The sequence below is a fragment of the Chaetodon auriga genome, chromosome 7 (assembly GCF_051107435.1).
Source record: "Chaetodon auriga isolate fChaAug3 chromosome 7, fChaAug3.hap1, whole genome shotgun sequence".
NCBI classification, from domain to species: Eukaryota; Metazoa; Chordata; class Actinopteri; order Chaetodontiformes; family Chaetodontidae; genus Chaetodon; species Chaetodon auriga.
Genome location: NC_135080.1, coordinates 22115289 through 22131845, shown reverse-complemented (window position 1 = coordinate 22131845; position 16557 = coordinate 22115289). Strand labels below are relative to the sequence as shown.

The following is a 16557-nucleotide window of genomic DNA, read 5'->3' as shown; positions in this document are numbered from 1 at the left end:
TCATGCAGTAATATCCTTTATCCAATCATGTGTTCACAAAGTGGTGAACCTCGCTCCATCCATGCTTGTGAACGACCTATAATACTATCACCTGTTACCAATGAACCTGTTTACCCGTGGGATGTTCCAAACAGGTGTTTTTGGAGCACTCCACAACTTTCGTCCTGTTTTTAGTCTTCAGGCTTCAGAGTTTAGTTCTCATGATTGAAAGAGATTGAAGTTTACTTGCCAGTTTCAAGAAATAATTAGACATTTGGAGAAATTATTTGTTTTCTTGCACAGAGTGGGATGAGAAAATTGATGACACTCTCTCGTGTGTGTGTGTGTGTGTGCGTGTGTGTGTGTGTGGTTACAGGACAGTCTCTGTCACTGCTTACACAATGATGCAGCACATCAGAAGAGAACAGATCAGCTCCTGTAACTCAGCCACTCCAAAAAAAAGCCATTACAAGGCAAAGAGATCTCATTACATCACTGAGCTGATGCTCTGTTTTGCTGAGCAGTTTATATATGGCAGATACACACACGCGCAGACACACACACACACACACACACACACACACACACACACACACACACACACAGGCTCACTGTGTACTCATGACAAATGCAGATCATAATAATGCAGAGGTCACATCATGTTTCTTTTTTCAGGGATCACCTGATCACCTCAGCCCCCTCCAGGGTCTATATAGGGAGCCGCTGAGTGGTGGAGATCCTCCTGAGCCCCGCAGAGTGGATACACATTCAGTTTAGCTTTTTAAAAATTTGTTCAAAGTCTTCTAATCTGGTGGTGACGATGCTTTTCTCACCAACCCGCTGCCTCATCCTTCTGCTCCTATTGAATTCCATTCATGCTGGTGAGTCGCTGAATGCTCCACTGAATGTGATAATGGGCCTTCTCCCATCGATCTATCATTGATTTCATTCACTGTCGTATGACTTGAAATTAAAGTGATTCACTCATATCAAGACTTGCAAAGAAACGATACTTCTGGCACCAACATGAGGAAGCTGAGGCGATCAAGTAATATTTCATTCTTTGCTCATCACTGCAGGGAGACTTTATTTATGCTTGCAACTGTCAAATTTGAGCTGAGATTAGAAACAAAAGAGATGCTGGTGGTGACAGTGAAGCCTTTGAGGAACCAGTGCTGGATTTTGACTGTTCCTGAAATAGATCACAGATTTTGTAGGTAGAGTCTGAAGTATTTTTGTCAACTATCACATCAGTGACATGAACATAAACCCTGAGATGAAACATTTGCAGACTTGTTCAGGTGTTTTAACAGTCAATGGCTGCTCTATCCTATGACTGATAGAGCCATATATTAGGCTTGTTGGCAGGTTGGATCCTCTCCACTCTGGTACTGCATGGAGGCCAGCAGGTCAGTGGAGCTGCTGTAATGGCCCCATCACACAGGATTAAGTTTGGTGTTCCTCAAAAACAGCCTGAGCAAATGATCAGAAAATGACTGTGCTACTTGGTTTTTTTCTTTTTTGAACGCCAGGACGGATTCTGAGGAAGATCAAGGAGCGTGTGCGTAACCTCCAGCTGCAGAAAGCCAAGCAGCATCTCCTGATGCAGGTAGCCCGCGGTCGCCAGCCTCTCCAACATGTGAGGGAGGGCAGGATTCACCAGCAGCTGGACCACTTCAACCGACTGGACGTTAGCACCTTCCCGCAGGTAGAGAAAGAGCAGACAATGCTTTGAATATCTACATACTTACTGTCTGCCAGGTGAAGAAATACTATGCTTAAATCACACTTTTTGAACAGTGGACTAAGCACACTTTATGCTATTTTTGTCACCTTAAAATATACTTAACTGTACTCAAGTAGTCCTTGAATACCACTACAGTAATACTCAAGTATACTTGAAGTGTAAATACTTACTAAATTGGCACAATGTTTTACAAAACCCACTTGCAGTACAACTGTATTATATCACCAATGTGTTGGAAATATGCATAAATATACTTAAAATGAAGTGAAATTGAAGTACATTTTAATTTAGCATGCCAATAGTGTACTACAAAGGACTGTACTACAAAGGACTTAAGTATACTATTCATAAGTACACTTAATTACTACTACAAATATTAGTAATTTAGAACACTTCTTAAAACTACTACACTTGATAATACACTTACAATAAAAGAGACTACTTTGAAATACCACTTTATTACAGAATTGGTATATTCATTTTTAATAAATGTAAGTAGAACTTAATGATGATGTAATTAGAAGTACACTTTTTAAAAGCATATGTCAAACATACTTTACATTAAGCACAAAAAGTAAACATGTACTTGTAATGACTTTTCATACTTTCATACTTTACACGTTCTATACTAACCTGCATAACAGCAATACTCTTTTCTAAGAATCAGATAAGATGGCATCATATTCTATTTCTGAGAATTATTCAGCAGCAGTCTCATCAGCATAAATCAGACACTGGAGCTGCAGCCGACCCACTGAACTGTGCTGCTGTGGAGCCAAAGTCTGAAGACAAAAGCTAAAAATCCACCTCCCCAACTGCACGAGGCACTGACCAGACAATGTTTCTCAACAACATGTCTTCTGCCATTTGAGGCTGCCGGTGTGCTAATGTGTCTAAACAGCAGCATTAAAAAAAGGATTTAGACTATGACTGTGCTGCTAGTCTGGACAAACCTTACCAAAACATTTCTTTTTGTTTCATTTTTCTCTCTCTGTTTCTTCCCGCCTGTCTTTCTTGCAGAGGTTCTTTGTGAACGAGGCGTACTGGCAGCCGCCTGACGGACCAGTGTTCCTCTTCATTGGAGGAGAAGGACCCATCTTTGACTTTGATGTTCTGGCAGGTAGAGTCGGATGCATCACATGTCCTCACCTTCTTCACACACTTTCAAACAGCAGATTGGTCAAACAAATATAATACAGAACATGACTGAACTAAGAAACTGTCTGGCACAGATCACAGATTCGGAAATGAAAGTGGAAATACTGAGTGAAGCTTCGTGTTGTGTGCCAGTAAGATGACTCTTGTTTGCAAGCATTTTTTTATACCTTCACTTCATCCGTCCTGCGTTACGCTCTGTTGGTACCAAATATCAAATCTCACACCAGCTGCATCATCCTCAAACCTTTTACTTGTTTCCATCAGCTCAGTTTTGAATTACAGTGCTGGCTTTCTTCACAGTCTTTCTGCTGGATAAGTGCTTCAGACTCCTTCATGTCATTTTTTGTGCTCTGCAAAATGTCTAGCCTGTAGTACAATGTAATTATACACACTCAGAAATCACTTTATGTAACAACATCACAGTCAAAATTGTTTGCAACGATGTTTTCTTTTTTCCTCTTTCATAATTGGGAGAAATGGCTTTTCCATACCTGTAGTGGGTTGATAGTGTTCACACATTTTACCGTATTTAAAACCTTCAATCCATCATACTGTACTTGCATTTCTTGTAAAAAAAAAAAGCATTGGACCTTGGTGCGCACTGAATCTTATCTGCTATGGCCATGCTTTCCCAGGTCACCATGTTGAAATGGCTGAAGAGCACGGGGCTCTGCTATTGGCTCTGGAGCATCGTTTCTATGGTGACAGCATCAATCCTAACGGCCTAAAAACAGAGAACCTGGCAGACCTGAGCAGCCAGCAAGCGTTAGTGTTGACGCCCAACCAGTGTCTGTATGCATGTGTGTGTGTGTGTGTGTGTGTGTGTGTGTGTGTGTGTGTGTGTGTGTGTGTGTGTGTCTTTCACACCATCATTGCATGTGCATGATGTGTGTCCATTCAGTTTTCCCCACTCTTCCCTCTGTCTTTTATGTTGGTTTATGAATGTGTGAGTGTGTGTGCATGTGTGTGTGTAGAGTGTATGTCTCTGTGTTTGAGTATTTGGTTTGCCACCAGAAGTCTTGTTCATTAAATTACACACATTACTTTGGTGCAGTTCATAGTCATGGGCATACTGAAAATAAAATCTACTTTTAAATACTGAGACAAAACAACAACAACAACAACAACAAAAAAAAAAAACGTTTTCCAGGAGAGTCAATCAAAAATAAGCACATTCCATTTTCTTTGTGTATATAGAGCCAGTGTGCAGTGATTTTTTTTTTTTTTTTTTTTGTCCAGGCTTGCTGACTTGGCTGTATTCCACCAGTACATCAGCCAAAGCTTCAATCTGAGCCAGAGGAACACCTGGATCAGCTTTGGCGGCTCGTACTCTGGAGCTCTGTCGGCCTGGTTCAGAGGAAAGGTGCAGGACTGGACGCTGATATAAGGCCATCTGTTAAACTTTCATTTCAAAAAACTTTCATTTTTCATTTTAAAAGACTGAGATATTTTTGAGAAATTATCCTGGAGCATAAAAAGTGTTTGTAGATTTCATGACTGAGACTTGCTGTGGAATTGTGGGAAGGCAATGTTTCCTCTCTTGTCATAAAGGATGTTGTTCACACCCTGAAGGAGAGAAGAAAGAAAGGATGAGCTGAAGCTCTTTTCCTATCATTTAGTGAATTCACACTCACCTGTCATGTCTACCGCTTAGATACTCTGGTTTTACTGGTTTTGATGTTATGGGACTGGCTGACAGTAAGAAAAGTAGCAGAACATCAAAGAACATCACCAGACATATACCTTAATACTACCCTGCTCATGCATGGCTCCTTTAAAACTCATTCTGATATCGAGTCTCCTTATTTGTGAGACTAGATGATTTTTGTGCATGTGTCTCACAGGTCAGGAAACAAAAAAAATTAGACGTTATATGAATGCAGCAAACCATACATATATTTCAGTTTTGTTTTTTTTTCATTCTACTGCAGTTTCCCCATCTGGTGTACGGAGCTGTGGCCTCCTCTGCTCCTGTCAAGGCCAAGTTGGACTTCTCTGCCTACAGCAATGTAATCTGCCATAATCCATGGTCACTATATTAACATATTAGCAGTGCTATAGCCAGGATTTTTAAAAAACAAAACAAAACAAAACAAAAACAATCATGTTTTTCTGACTCTTAAAAGAATCAGTCTTAAAAACCCAACCCCTGTCTAATGTGTGTAACCACAGATTCTCAGGTCATTAAACGGCCTAAATTACCAGAAATATTGCCAAGGACATGACCTTAGTGTAGTCACTTGTACCTGCCCTACATATTACACATGCAGAATTGCTAATTATCACTAATTAGTCTATGCATGCCTCCTTTAAATAACCATATTCTCACTCTCATCTGTGATTTCCTCTGTTACAGACTGTTGGCTTGAGTCTCATGAATGCAGCAGTTGGTGGCTCGGAAAAGGTGTGAGGGCGGCCGCCGTCTGTGCATCATATTCCAGGCATGAAATTCCTGTCTGTCACATGTGTTACATTCACCCTCATCCTCTCCCTGTAGTGTCTGGCTGGTGTGCGGAAAGCTTTTGCTGCTGTGGAAGCAGCACTGATGGGTGGTAATACCAGTCAGGTGGCTGAGGACTTTGGCTGCTGTCAGATCCCCAAAGATCTTGATGATCAGGTGATGGCTTTAGGGGAAAACTTGGGTGGTTGTTTGGACGTTTTTAACGTTATTTTTTCAAGGATTTTCTGTACTTTTCACCACCTGTTGGTGGACTGAACTTTCCATCTCAATGTTGGACAAAGCAAACCTGTACTGCACTGCTTCCCAATCCTCACCTCATCAACAACAGCGATGTTCCAAATGTGTTCATTTGAATTATTTTAAACGATGTGTTATTTTAACACTGTGTAAGAGTGTATACAATACTTTTCACATTTTGATAAAAACTGCCAGTGTTTAGGTTGGTTTTGTTATGTTGCATTTGCACGAGTGGTGGAAACTAGGCCTTTCATTTATCCATTACTTTTCAGCAATTTACCCATTTCTATTGCCTAACTATTTGAGCTGTATATTCATTGCTTTTGGTTATCTGTTTCAACTGTTTAGGCCTACCTGTTACAGTCTATTTAAGCCAATTATCCATACGTTTACCTAAGTAAGCAATTTACTCTTTATCCATTACTTTTAGCTAACATTTTCAACTCTTTGTTACTTTTAGTCATCGTTTAAACCTTTTATCCATAATCTTTAGACCTCTTCTTACTAACTAATTTTCATGCACTCTCAATTGCAGCACATGTTCAGGTGTTACAGCTCATTCAATATGTGTGTATATCTTTTAATCATATCATAATAAGTTGTATTGTTTCTATAACATTTTCACATGTGCTCTTGGTTGGGAATTTAATCTCATTTTACTCTTTATTCTTTGTCTATATTTGTTTAGTATTTTCTGATGCAGACTAAATGGTTCTGAGTGGAAAATAACTCTTTTACTGTATGTCTCTACTTCAGATTGAGCTGATGCAAAACTTGGCTGACATCTTCATGGGAACTGTGCAGTACAATGAAGAAGGGGTGCTCATGTCTATTAATGACATCTGTGCTGTTATGACCAATAAAAGTGAGGCATATGTGGAGGAGATGGAGGCATACAACCGCCTTGTGAAGCTTGCACAGGTATGGAAAACACTCTCTCCGTCAGCACAAACGTGGCTTGTAGCTTTCCCTTTTCATGCATAGTATAACCACAAGATGTCGCTGTTGAGCCATTCATGTTCCAGCAGGCTTGCGGTCCCTCTGGGGTTAAATTGCAAAGGTTCAACCACTTGGGATTTCTCTTGCCAGCAGAATCATGCAGCCAGGGACCCAAAGGGCAGGTGTTTTCTATGTTTTGTGTGTTTGTTTGTGCAGATCTACCATTCCACCAGTGAGGAACCATGTCTGGACATCTCCCACGAGAAAACAGTGAAGGATCTGATGGATACGTCCCTCCACTCAGGCAGGAGAACAGAGAGACAATGGACCTACCAGACCTGCACCGAGTTTGGCTTCTGTACTACACACACACACACACACACACACACACACACACACACACTCACACACACGCACGCACGCACGCACGCACGCATGTACGCACGCACACACACACACACACACACACACACACTTATAGTCAACCATCATTCTTTCTTTGTGTGTGTATGTGTGTGTGTGTGTGTGTGTGTGTGTGTGTGTGTAGACCAGACTTGTGAGGATACCATGTGTCCGTTCTCTGGGATGGTGACCCTGCAGGTCCACACTGAAGTCTGTCCCATACTATTTGGCATTTCCCAGCATTCCCTGCCTGGACGCATTGCCTTCACTAACAGTTACTATGGAGGAGACAACCCACGCACACACAGGGTCCTCTACATCAATGGTGAGCTTGGGTCTACTAGATGCGAACAAAAACCACAATAAAGGACTGAACCTCAGAAATAAAGTAAGAGGTGCTGAAAATTGAAAAACTGTGGTTATTGACTCCATCAACATCATGGTTACCACAGGTGGAATTGACCCTTGGAAGGAGCTGTCAGTGGTGCAGGACAGGACTGAGGAAGGAGAAGAAGCCCAGACCATCTTCATTGAAGACACTGCTCACTGTGCTGATATGATGAATAGAAGAGTCACAGACCGCTGCTCACTCAAGAAAGCTAGAGAGGTATGAATGGCTCAGTTTCTCAGCAGATAATAAGTCCCCATATATTTGACTGAACATCCGTGGCACAAGGTCCACTCACTGGAAATTTGGAAGTGTTATTAAAAAATGTGCTTACCTGTTGAAAGTAGAGGTATACGTAATGTGGAAAAATGTGACCGCTATGCAAAAATATATGATATTATTAGATTATTGCTAATGACGCATTCATGTGTATGTAGCATATTTGTACTGTCGCTGATGAAGGTGGAGCTAATTTTAAATACTTTATATGCTTTTGGGGGCAGTTTAATCATTGACGGTGTAGTTTGTCGAAATGTGGAGCAAAAAGTATATTTTTTGCCTCTGAGATAGAGTGGAGTACAAGTACACAATGACATGAAATAGAAATACTCAAGTGAAGTACAAGTGCTGCAGAGTGGTATTTAAGCACAGGACTTGAGTGAGGCACTTAGTTACTTTCCATTTCTGCATCTGAGCTCGAACTGCTGATGAAAGCCATGAGATATGACTGAATGAGTTGAATGTAAGTTAAATGGCATCAAATCTAAAAACAATTAATAGCAGTAGGAAATATCAGGGGTGACCTCCTCAGTGCAACAACACCAACATTTGCTCTGAAAACCACATCAGAAGGTGGCACTATTCTCATAGAGCACATACAGTTACCACCGTACAATAACCACATGTCATACCTGCATGGTACTACTTAAAGTGTGTATGTTGCTCTCTGCCTCTCAGGAGATTGAGAAACACGTGGCCAGCTGGCTGAAGATGGCTGTCCAGGAGAAGATGGAGAAAAGATCTGTCTGATCAAATCACATTATGACCTGATCAGCTCTTATCACTGTTCCCTGAAACTGATAAGAAGCAGTTAATAAGCTGCCGCTGCTTCATCATTGTGCTCATCTTCCTCCATTTCCTCTCTTAGTCTCTGTGTTCTCCACCTTGTTGCTGTCCATCCATCTCACAGCACTGCGTTTGGTCTGTGTGTTTGTGTGCTTTGCTTTGGGTTTTTATGGATTTTTTCTTTGCCTTCACAGATATTTGCTTTTTTTTTTATTAATTGCTATTAATTTGGGAATGCAGAAATAACTTTTATTCTCGTTTTCCCTGGCTATCTCTATTTTGGGCTGCACTATGAATTTCTTAGATTTCTTAGATTCAGTATTTATGGAGAATCTTAAGGTTTACATATGCTGAGTTCATGAGTGTTTGTTCTCATAATAACAAAGATTTAATGCCTAATTCCCACTATTAGCTTTTGTGTTACAGTTTGGTTGATGTTCTAGTCGATATTCAACAGATGCCATAACCTCATATTATCACTAGGGTGCGATGTTGCTTCATGTGTGTCCAACTCGTTTCTTTCTCATTCTCTGAAAAACATGGAATCAAAACTCTGAGCAGTTTGCTACACTGGTTTATATCTGTTAGTCTTAATAAAAGGCAGCACCTTTCGCTAATGTAACGATTCAGCAGGGATTTATTTCTGTCTTTACGGAACATTTGTTCATGAGTTAGTGTCATGTCGCAGTGTGTCAGTGTGTCTGTGTATGTGATGCTGTTGTGTTGTTGTTTACAACAGTGAGAGAAATCATGAGGCAGTGTTTCTGTGAGGAAGGTGAGGAAGCACCAGTTGTTCCAAGGCCATCTGTTTCTGTATGGGCTCTGTGTGTGTGTGTGTGTGTGTGTGTGTGTGTGTGACCCTCTCAGTAGGGGGTCAAAAGTGGGAGGTCACGACCCCACTGACCCTGTGGGAGTGGAGATCATCAATCAACCAGGGGCTGGCCAGAGCAGCGGGAGGGGATACACTCACACACAACACACACACACACACACACACACACACACACACACACACACACATACCTAGATACTGTAACACAATCACTCCACAAACAACAAATAAACATTGTGTAAAATATTTGAATCCAGCAAGTTTTCTGAAATAGAAATGATGTATTTTGTGGATAGCTGATGACATGCAGATATCAAACGTGTAATTTATGTTTCAGCCCACACTCACATATACTCTCTCTCTCACACACACACACACACACACACACACACACACACAATTACATGCATAAAGGCCTCTCAGACATTTGCTGCCAGCTAAATAGGCTGTGTGTGTGTGTGTGTGTGTGTGTGTGTGTGTGTGTGTGTGTGTTTTGTTTGATAACATACAAGCTTTCTTTGGCATGGAAAACTCACAGATGCTATCAGACACCTCAGCAGCACAGAGGCAGAGCTTTAAAGATGGAAAGTGAGCAAACCTGAAGCGCCTTTTCCACTGCAGCGCTTCTGTTTCATCCTCTTTCTAACATCCGCTCATCTCTTTTCTCTTGCAAACAAGCCCAAATAAACACACACACACACACACATTTACACACACTCCAAGCGCCACTATCAGGGTTATCAGGCAGCACTTGCAGAGCGACAGCGCATGCTTTTTCTCTCTCCTCCATTCCTCCTCCTCCTCCTCCTCCTCCAGCCTGTCCTGTTGATCAATGAGGAAGTTCTTGGGCCTCAACTATTAATCAGAGCCTATCGGCTATCTGTCTACAGAGCCAACCAATCACGGCCCTCCGACAGCTGGGCCATGAAAAATGTGGCCCGGTAGATGTAGAGGAGGTTGGTGATGGTGGTGAGGGGGAGCACTCTATCTGATCTGAGTCAGGTCACGGGTACACAACTGCACTTTATGCACTTACAGTTGATTCTTAACATAATGATCAACACACACACACACACACACACACACACACACACACACACAAATGAGTGATACACACACACACACACACAGAATAATTCACTTCAATCAACACAGAATAATTCACTTCAATCAACACATTTTGTTCCAGATTCACATTTACATGAAACTGAAGCGTTCTGCAGCCTCGCAGCACCCACTGTGTTACCGTTGCTTTCATTTGGTGGCAGTTAGAGTGACAGAATCAGACAAAAACTGTAACGGGCTCAGTGTTTTTTTTAGGGTTTGCAGCAGGAAGCTCCCCAGCGAGAACTATAACACTGATGATCTGTTGTCCAATAATGCGTCCTGTCTTCACGCCTCAAAGCTTCATCAACACACTACCATCCCTCTTCTGCATAATCACCATGCTCACACTCATCCATTCGCATCTTATTGCCATGATTAGATTACATCTAATGCTATTACACCGCTCCCATCTCTCCTCCTCACTCCACCTCTGTCTCCCTCTCCCTCGCTCTCTCTCTCTCTCTCTCTCTCTCTCTCTCTCTCATCATGGATTTCTTGCAGATCTTATTAGTGTGTGATGTGGACCAGGTCTCCCACTTTGGATTTATGAACCCTCAGACTTCTCTTCTTTAATCTCTCCCTCTCCTCCTCCACTCCCTTCCTGCATCTGTCCATCTATCATTCCCAGGGTTGGCTTGGGCGGAAGAGTATTAATCCCTCCATCCCATCTCTCACTCCTCTGGACAGATGAGGAGGTGGAGGAGTGAGATGGAGATGGGAGGAGGAGGAGGGGTAGAAGGTAGGAGACCTCAGATTACTTTTCATAATATTTCTGCAGCTTTGTAAAAAAAAATGGAGAGGCAGTACAAGTAATGTATGCAGATTTACTCGCTGATAGGTCACTGCTTTGATACCTTCAACAGGTAGAGGATGAGCTGAAGACGCTGCAGAAGTGAGTGTGTGTGGGCGGAGTGCAGAGGCAATAACTGCAGATGGGATGATAAACAACTTAGTGTGGGAGTGTGTGTGTGTGTCGTTTGTATGTTTGTGCAGTGTGTATATGCCATCATGGGGTCTATGCAAAAATATGTACACATGACAAGCGTGTATTTCTGCAAAAGGGCAACAGAAACTGCATCTTATTACCTGTTGGCGTCCGTGTACATGGGAATGTATTTTCAGTAGTGACTCAGTCCACTTGCATGCACTCATGTGTTAATGTTCAGAATAAACTGACAGAGATATAGCACATTTTCTGGAGTCACATCTGAAACTGCTGTGGAAAAAATGTTACAGCAGAATTAGGGGAGAGTGGGGTAATTTGTGCCAAGGGGCAAGTAGTGCCACCCCTGTTATTTAGAAAACCATAGAAGAAGTTGGTCATGTGACCACATATTTTTGAAGAGGCATCCATTTCGCTCATCCTGCAAAGAAGGGAGACACATGACTTGAGAGGTAAGCACATTTAAGTTCAAAAAACATTTTTTTGCCCTCCAAAGTAAAATTTCTATGACTAAGGTTTTTTGATTGCTGTGTTTGAACAATTATAGAAAACTTTGAAAACAGTTCACACATGTTTTAGTGCTTTAGTAAGCTACATCATGAGTCTATACAGTTAGCATGATGCTAGCTCAAAACAGCTGGGGGATGCATTTTTTTCAAAATGGTGGGCTTGGGGTAATTTGTGCCAAAGGAGCTGGGTTAAGTTGTGCCAGTGGCACAACTTCCCCCATCTTATGATTATTTACTATATATTACTTTATTGTATTTTATTGATGACGATGATGATGATGGTGACAAGGATCTGTCTGCTGGTGACTTTGTCTTTGTGAAGTTTGCAGGTAAAAAATCCAAATCCTATAACTATGTTGGATTGGTGGAGAATGTTGAAGGTGATGAGATCAGTGCAAAGTTTCTGAAGCAAAGTTGTAAGAGGTCTTTTGATGGAAAGCCCATCTTCACATTTAGAGAGAATGATGAAGGAGTCATCCCTAGAGGTGATGTGCTCAAGAAACTACCCACACCACAAAAGCTTGGTGGTACAGCCAGAAGGGAGCACAAGTTCACATTCCCCTGCAGCATTGACAAGTGGAATGTCCAGTAGTAGGCTGAATCTGTGAAGATATTCAGATGCAGATGCAGTTAGGTGCCCATTTTGGAATTTTCATTTGGTTCTGAGCATGTGTTCATGTGGTGCTAGGCCTTGTTGAAGCAAACTGGCCTTTGATGATGTTAAAACTTTAAATAAACATTAAACAAGTACTTTTGTATTGAAATTGTCTTGCTTTTATATAGCATTATCGTTTGTGAGATTAAAATGATCTTTTTTACTTCAGTTATCAATGGCACAATTTACCCCAGTGTATTCTGACTAATGGCACAACTTACCCCGCACTGGGGGCAAGTTGTGCCACAAAACCACTTTTTTTTCTAAAGCTATATTTCTGAAACAGTTTATTTAAGATCCAAAGTGATTGCTCCCAGGGATGCACAACATCCTAAACTATATGTACATATTTTAGTTGGAGGCATTCCTGTAATCCCCTTGCGTAAAAGGCACTTTAAGTAAAAATTGGCACTACTTACCCCACTCTCCCCTAACAATATTATCCAATATCAACCATATAATTGAGGAGATGAACCGAAACCTTCAATAAAACAGCTGATTACCATTTACTTTGGTCATTTTTTGGTTTTTGTCTATTAGTGATGCATCATGTTTCAGGTAGATGTTTATCCTCTCTGTTCTTAGGATGAGCACCTGTCAGTACTTTCTCAGGGCAGAGTTTGTTGATATTAAGTTGGCTTTGGGGTATTCAAGGTGAAGAAATGTGCTATTCAATGTTACTTGCTGCACCATTAATTTGCTATGGACACTTAAATTCTGCACCTTCTCTAAACCTTTGGCCTTGGTGAATGCAAGCAGCACTAAACTATATTCAGAAAATATGTGTATCCTTCAAATTTACCTCATTATTCACACTTGAACCACAACAGAATAAGCACAAACACTTCAAAGGAACATTATTTTTTTCAGGGATTATTTATTTAAAAAGGTAGAATTCCACTGTGACTGTGTGTCATCCTGGTCAGCAGGGGGGCTGCAGCCCCTAAACCCCCCCCCCTCCTGCCCTCATATTGATACCTGTCAAAAACACACACTCAGACACACTGGTTTCAAATACACACATACACCAAGTACGTTCAATAGAATCCAATAAACTCTGGGAAATCAATTGGAGTGATCAGGACATTTAATGAGTCCAGTCACTGCAGGCCTCATTCTCCCAAAAGCAAAGAAACAAATTCAGGGGAAAGAAAAGAAATAAACCTTTGACCAACAGTCAGAGTAAAGCTGCTCACCTCCTCCCCTCACGCACTCCACCCTCTCCTCCATCCAAGCGCTTGCAGTGACAGGTAGATTAAGGGGTGTGATAGATGCCCCTTTCTGTGTCTCCCTCTCTCCACCGCCCCCCCTCCCCCCCTTTCCCTCCCCTCCATCCATCATGGCGGCTGGTGTAATTGCGGCTGCGTGGGGCTGGCAGAGGGAGCCTCCATCCATCTCCTTAACAACAAACAGTCAGGAGGACGGATGGTGCTGCACTCCCCAGTTAATCTTCATCTTTGGGGGGGAGGGGGTGGGGGTGGGGGGGGAGACCAAGGAGGAGGAGGAGGGATGGAGAAGGAGAGGAAGAAAATAACAGAAGGGAGAATTGTAATGTTGGCTTACTTTCAGCAAGAAGAGATGGAGAGGAGATGGCAGAAGGATGGAGAGATGGTGGAGAGCTAAAGTGAGAGGTCATGCCCAAACAGGTAGAACCAGCAGGGAAATAAAGGCAGAGGAATGACCCTGGAGAACCTGGAAGGAAAGTTTGCAAACAGGCTGCAGGAGCCGATAAGGGGAGATTTGCTTGGTGAGCGTGCCAGAAGAAAGCAAGACAGGTGGAGGCAGGGAGGGGGCGAAAATTTATGTCTATGAGGCCAGACGACCCAGAAACTGGAGAGGCACAAGCTCATAAAAATTCACTCTGCGCCCCCCCTCAACTACCCCTCATTTTTACCCCTCTCTGTTGCTTTCCCTCATCCTCTGTTTCTCACTTTACTTCCTCCATCACTTCGCTCCCTCTCTCTCTCATGCAGGCGGTGGAGGATCACAGCTCTCTGATGTTTTGGGTGGTTGTGTGTGGTTGCCAGAGGTCATGGCAGCCATATTTTCTTAATGGTGGAGTCACTGAAGTCAACAAGGCTGGGTGGCCTTCTACCTCTCTCTTGTAGAGTCAAGTGAACGAGACTTTGTGCCGAGGGGAGGGCAGCAGCAGTTTGTAGAGGTTGTTGTTTTCACCTTGCAGATGATGAATTACCATTTGTACACATCCAGCAGCTGGCAATGTCATATTTCTGTTTGCAAGAACAGCATCATGTTGTGCAAACACCACAGAGGACAAGAGCAGTTTGTAAAAGAATAAAGTCTGCTGTCATTTGTTTCTGACCCAGTGGGAACTTTAAGAGATTACACTGGCCAGCCCTACTTACTTCATACAGGGAGATACAAAGACACATGCAATCTTGAAAGTAAACATCCACAGTTGTACACACACTCTTATAAAAACACTTTTCTGCTCTGGCTGTTGTTACCTGCTTTCTAGCCCTGGGCATCGCCTGCAGTGAGGCCCGACTTAGAAGAGGAGCACGCTGACACTGACCCTCCAGCACGCAAACGAACAAGTACGCGAGCACACAAAGCCATGCACACACAAACACACGCATACCAGCTCTGTCATGAACACACTTGCATGCCATAGTGCAAGTGCACACACTCAGCTGGCCTTGGTGGGTGCAGAGGAGCGAGCACTTGAGCCTTGACAGGGAGTGACAAATAACTGCAGCAGCCTTGACATGCAGAATGGTCCCACTGTGAACCTGCCTGACTGACTGATATTCAACTGTGTGCTGCAGGAACAGAGCCCCGTCTCTTCCGGGAGAGCTCCACAGCAGGAGGAAATCACCTGAAACCCGAATGAACCTGGGAGACAAGAAGTCGTGTCTTTATAGTTTAATCGTGTAAATGAAAGCAAAATTTCACTCATTCACACACCATGTTTGGAAGACATTATGAAAATCTAAAGGCATCATAAGGAAATCTAGGTTGTGCTGATCATTAGGATAATGTCTTTTCTTCCATATTGTTTGGGGTCCCAATGCTGTTTGTGTAAAACGAATACACATTAAGTTTTTATTTTAAGTATTTTTTCCTTTCTTTTGACCTTATTAGAACTCAGTATATAGAGAACTACTGAAGTGATGATCGCTGTTTTGGATACAAACTTTGGTGAGACCTCTGATGTCAGATGGTAGTGATGATAATGATGCTACTCGCAGCTGGTTTTCCAGGTTTGGTTCAGTCAGTCTTTAGTGCAACTGAGTCTTTGCAAGAGTCAGTTTTGAAAAGAGCTGCTCACAAAAGTAGGATGTCCCCAGCAGAGATGCAACCTTCAGTGCAAACCTGTGGGAAAATCCTCAGGACAGCTTAGAAACTGGAGCAGAGGGAGGTTGTTGTACCTGGTTTTGAGCTCTCTGTTGCTTTACAGCTCAATGATGTTATGTTGTAGGTTGTGATTAGCTGGTTCCACATTAAACAGCAAATCAGTTCCTTTTGTTTATTTTCCATGTCCTGAAACCTCTCACCCAACGTCTGAAGGAGTTTACACACTTGACAGCATATTCAGATGTCAAAGCAGGCTTTTGCAGAGTGTTGCCTCTGTCTAGTTTTACTTGACTCAGTTTTAATTTTGATTCAAATGATTTTGTAGTGGACATTATCGGGCCAAATCACACAGACACTTGCTGTCACAGTTTCCACATCAGGTTTTCCTTCATCTTTATAAATGATTCCAGAGAAACTGACACTTTGGAATAGTTTTTCTTTGTCTGGTGCTAGCTGCTCCACATCAGCAACAAGTCACTCCCTCACAAATTCTCCTTTTGATTGAGGTTTCAGTGTCTTAGCTATTAGCTCACTCACCACAAAACTTGCCTAAATAACACTGTCTCTGTCAGAATGTTGGGCATCCAACTCCACTGAGGAGCCTTAACTTTATCCAATCACATTTTTACTTGCAACTCATCCAGTTTAGCATGTTTAGAGCTCTAATGACGCATTTTCCATCACTGCCTCCTAGGACTCTTCATGGATCCAGAGAACTAACTAGGCACACTGGCTTGCCTTTTACTTCAACAACAAAAAAAAATATTGTTTGTCCATTTCTCTATATTATATTATCTAGATTATTTTTTCTTCTCAC

The 16557-nt window shown here is 42.2% G+C and overlaps 1 protein-coding gene across 1 annotated transcript; it reads left to right on the top strand.

Moving 5' to 3' along the window:
- The first annotated feature begins 762 nt into the window (after positions 1-762).
- prss16 (serine protease 16) lies at positions 763-8340 on the top strand. Its single transcript, XM_076736127.1, has 13 exons — positions 763-860; positions 1512-1687; positions 2747-2846; positions 3520-3649; positions 4124-4247; positions 4816-4893; positions 5241-5288; positions 5382-5501; positions 6339-6503; positions 6738-6879; positions 7069-7248; positions 7376-7530; positions 8269-8340. Exons 1-13 carry the CDS (start codon positions 800-802, stop codon positions 8338-8340), a joined length of 1551 nt encoding a protein of 516 aa, XP_076592242.1. The 5' UTR covers positions 763-799.
- Positions 8341-16557: the final 8217 nt, after the last annotated feature.

Coding starts and splice junctions, on each gene's coding strand:
- prss16 (XM_076736127.1), top strand. CDS start 800: ATGCTTTTCTCACCAACCCGCTGCCTCATCCTTCTGCTCCTATTGAAT. Junction 861..1,511: donor ATTGAATTCCATTCATGCTG/GTGAGTCGCTGA, acceptor TTTGAACGCCAG/GACGGATTCTGAGGAAGATC. Junction 5,502..6,338: donor CCAAAGATCTTGATGATCAG/GTGATGGCTTTA, acceptor TCTCTACTTCAG/ATTGAGCTGATGCAAAACTT.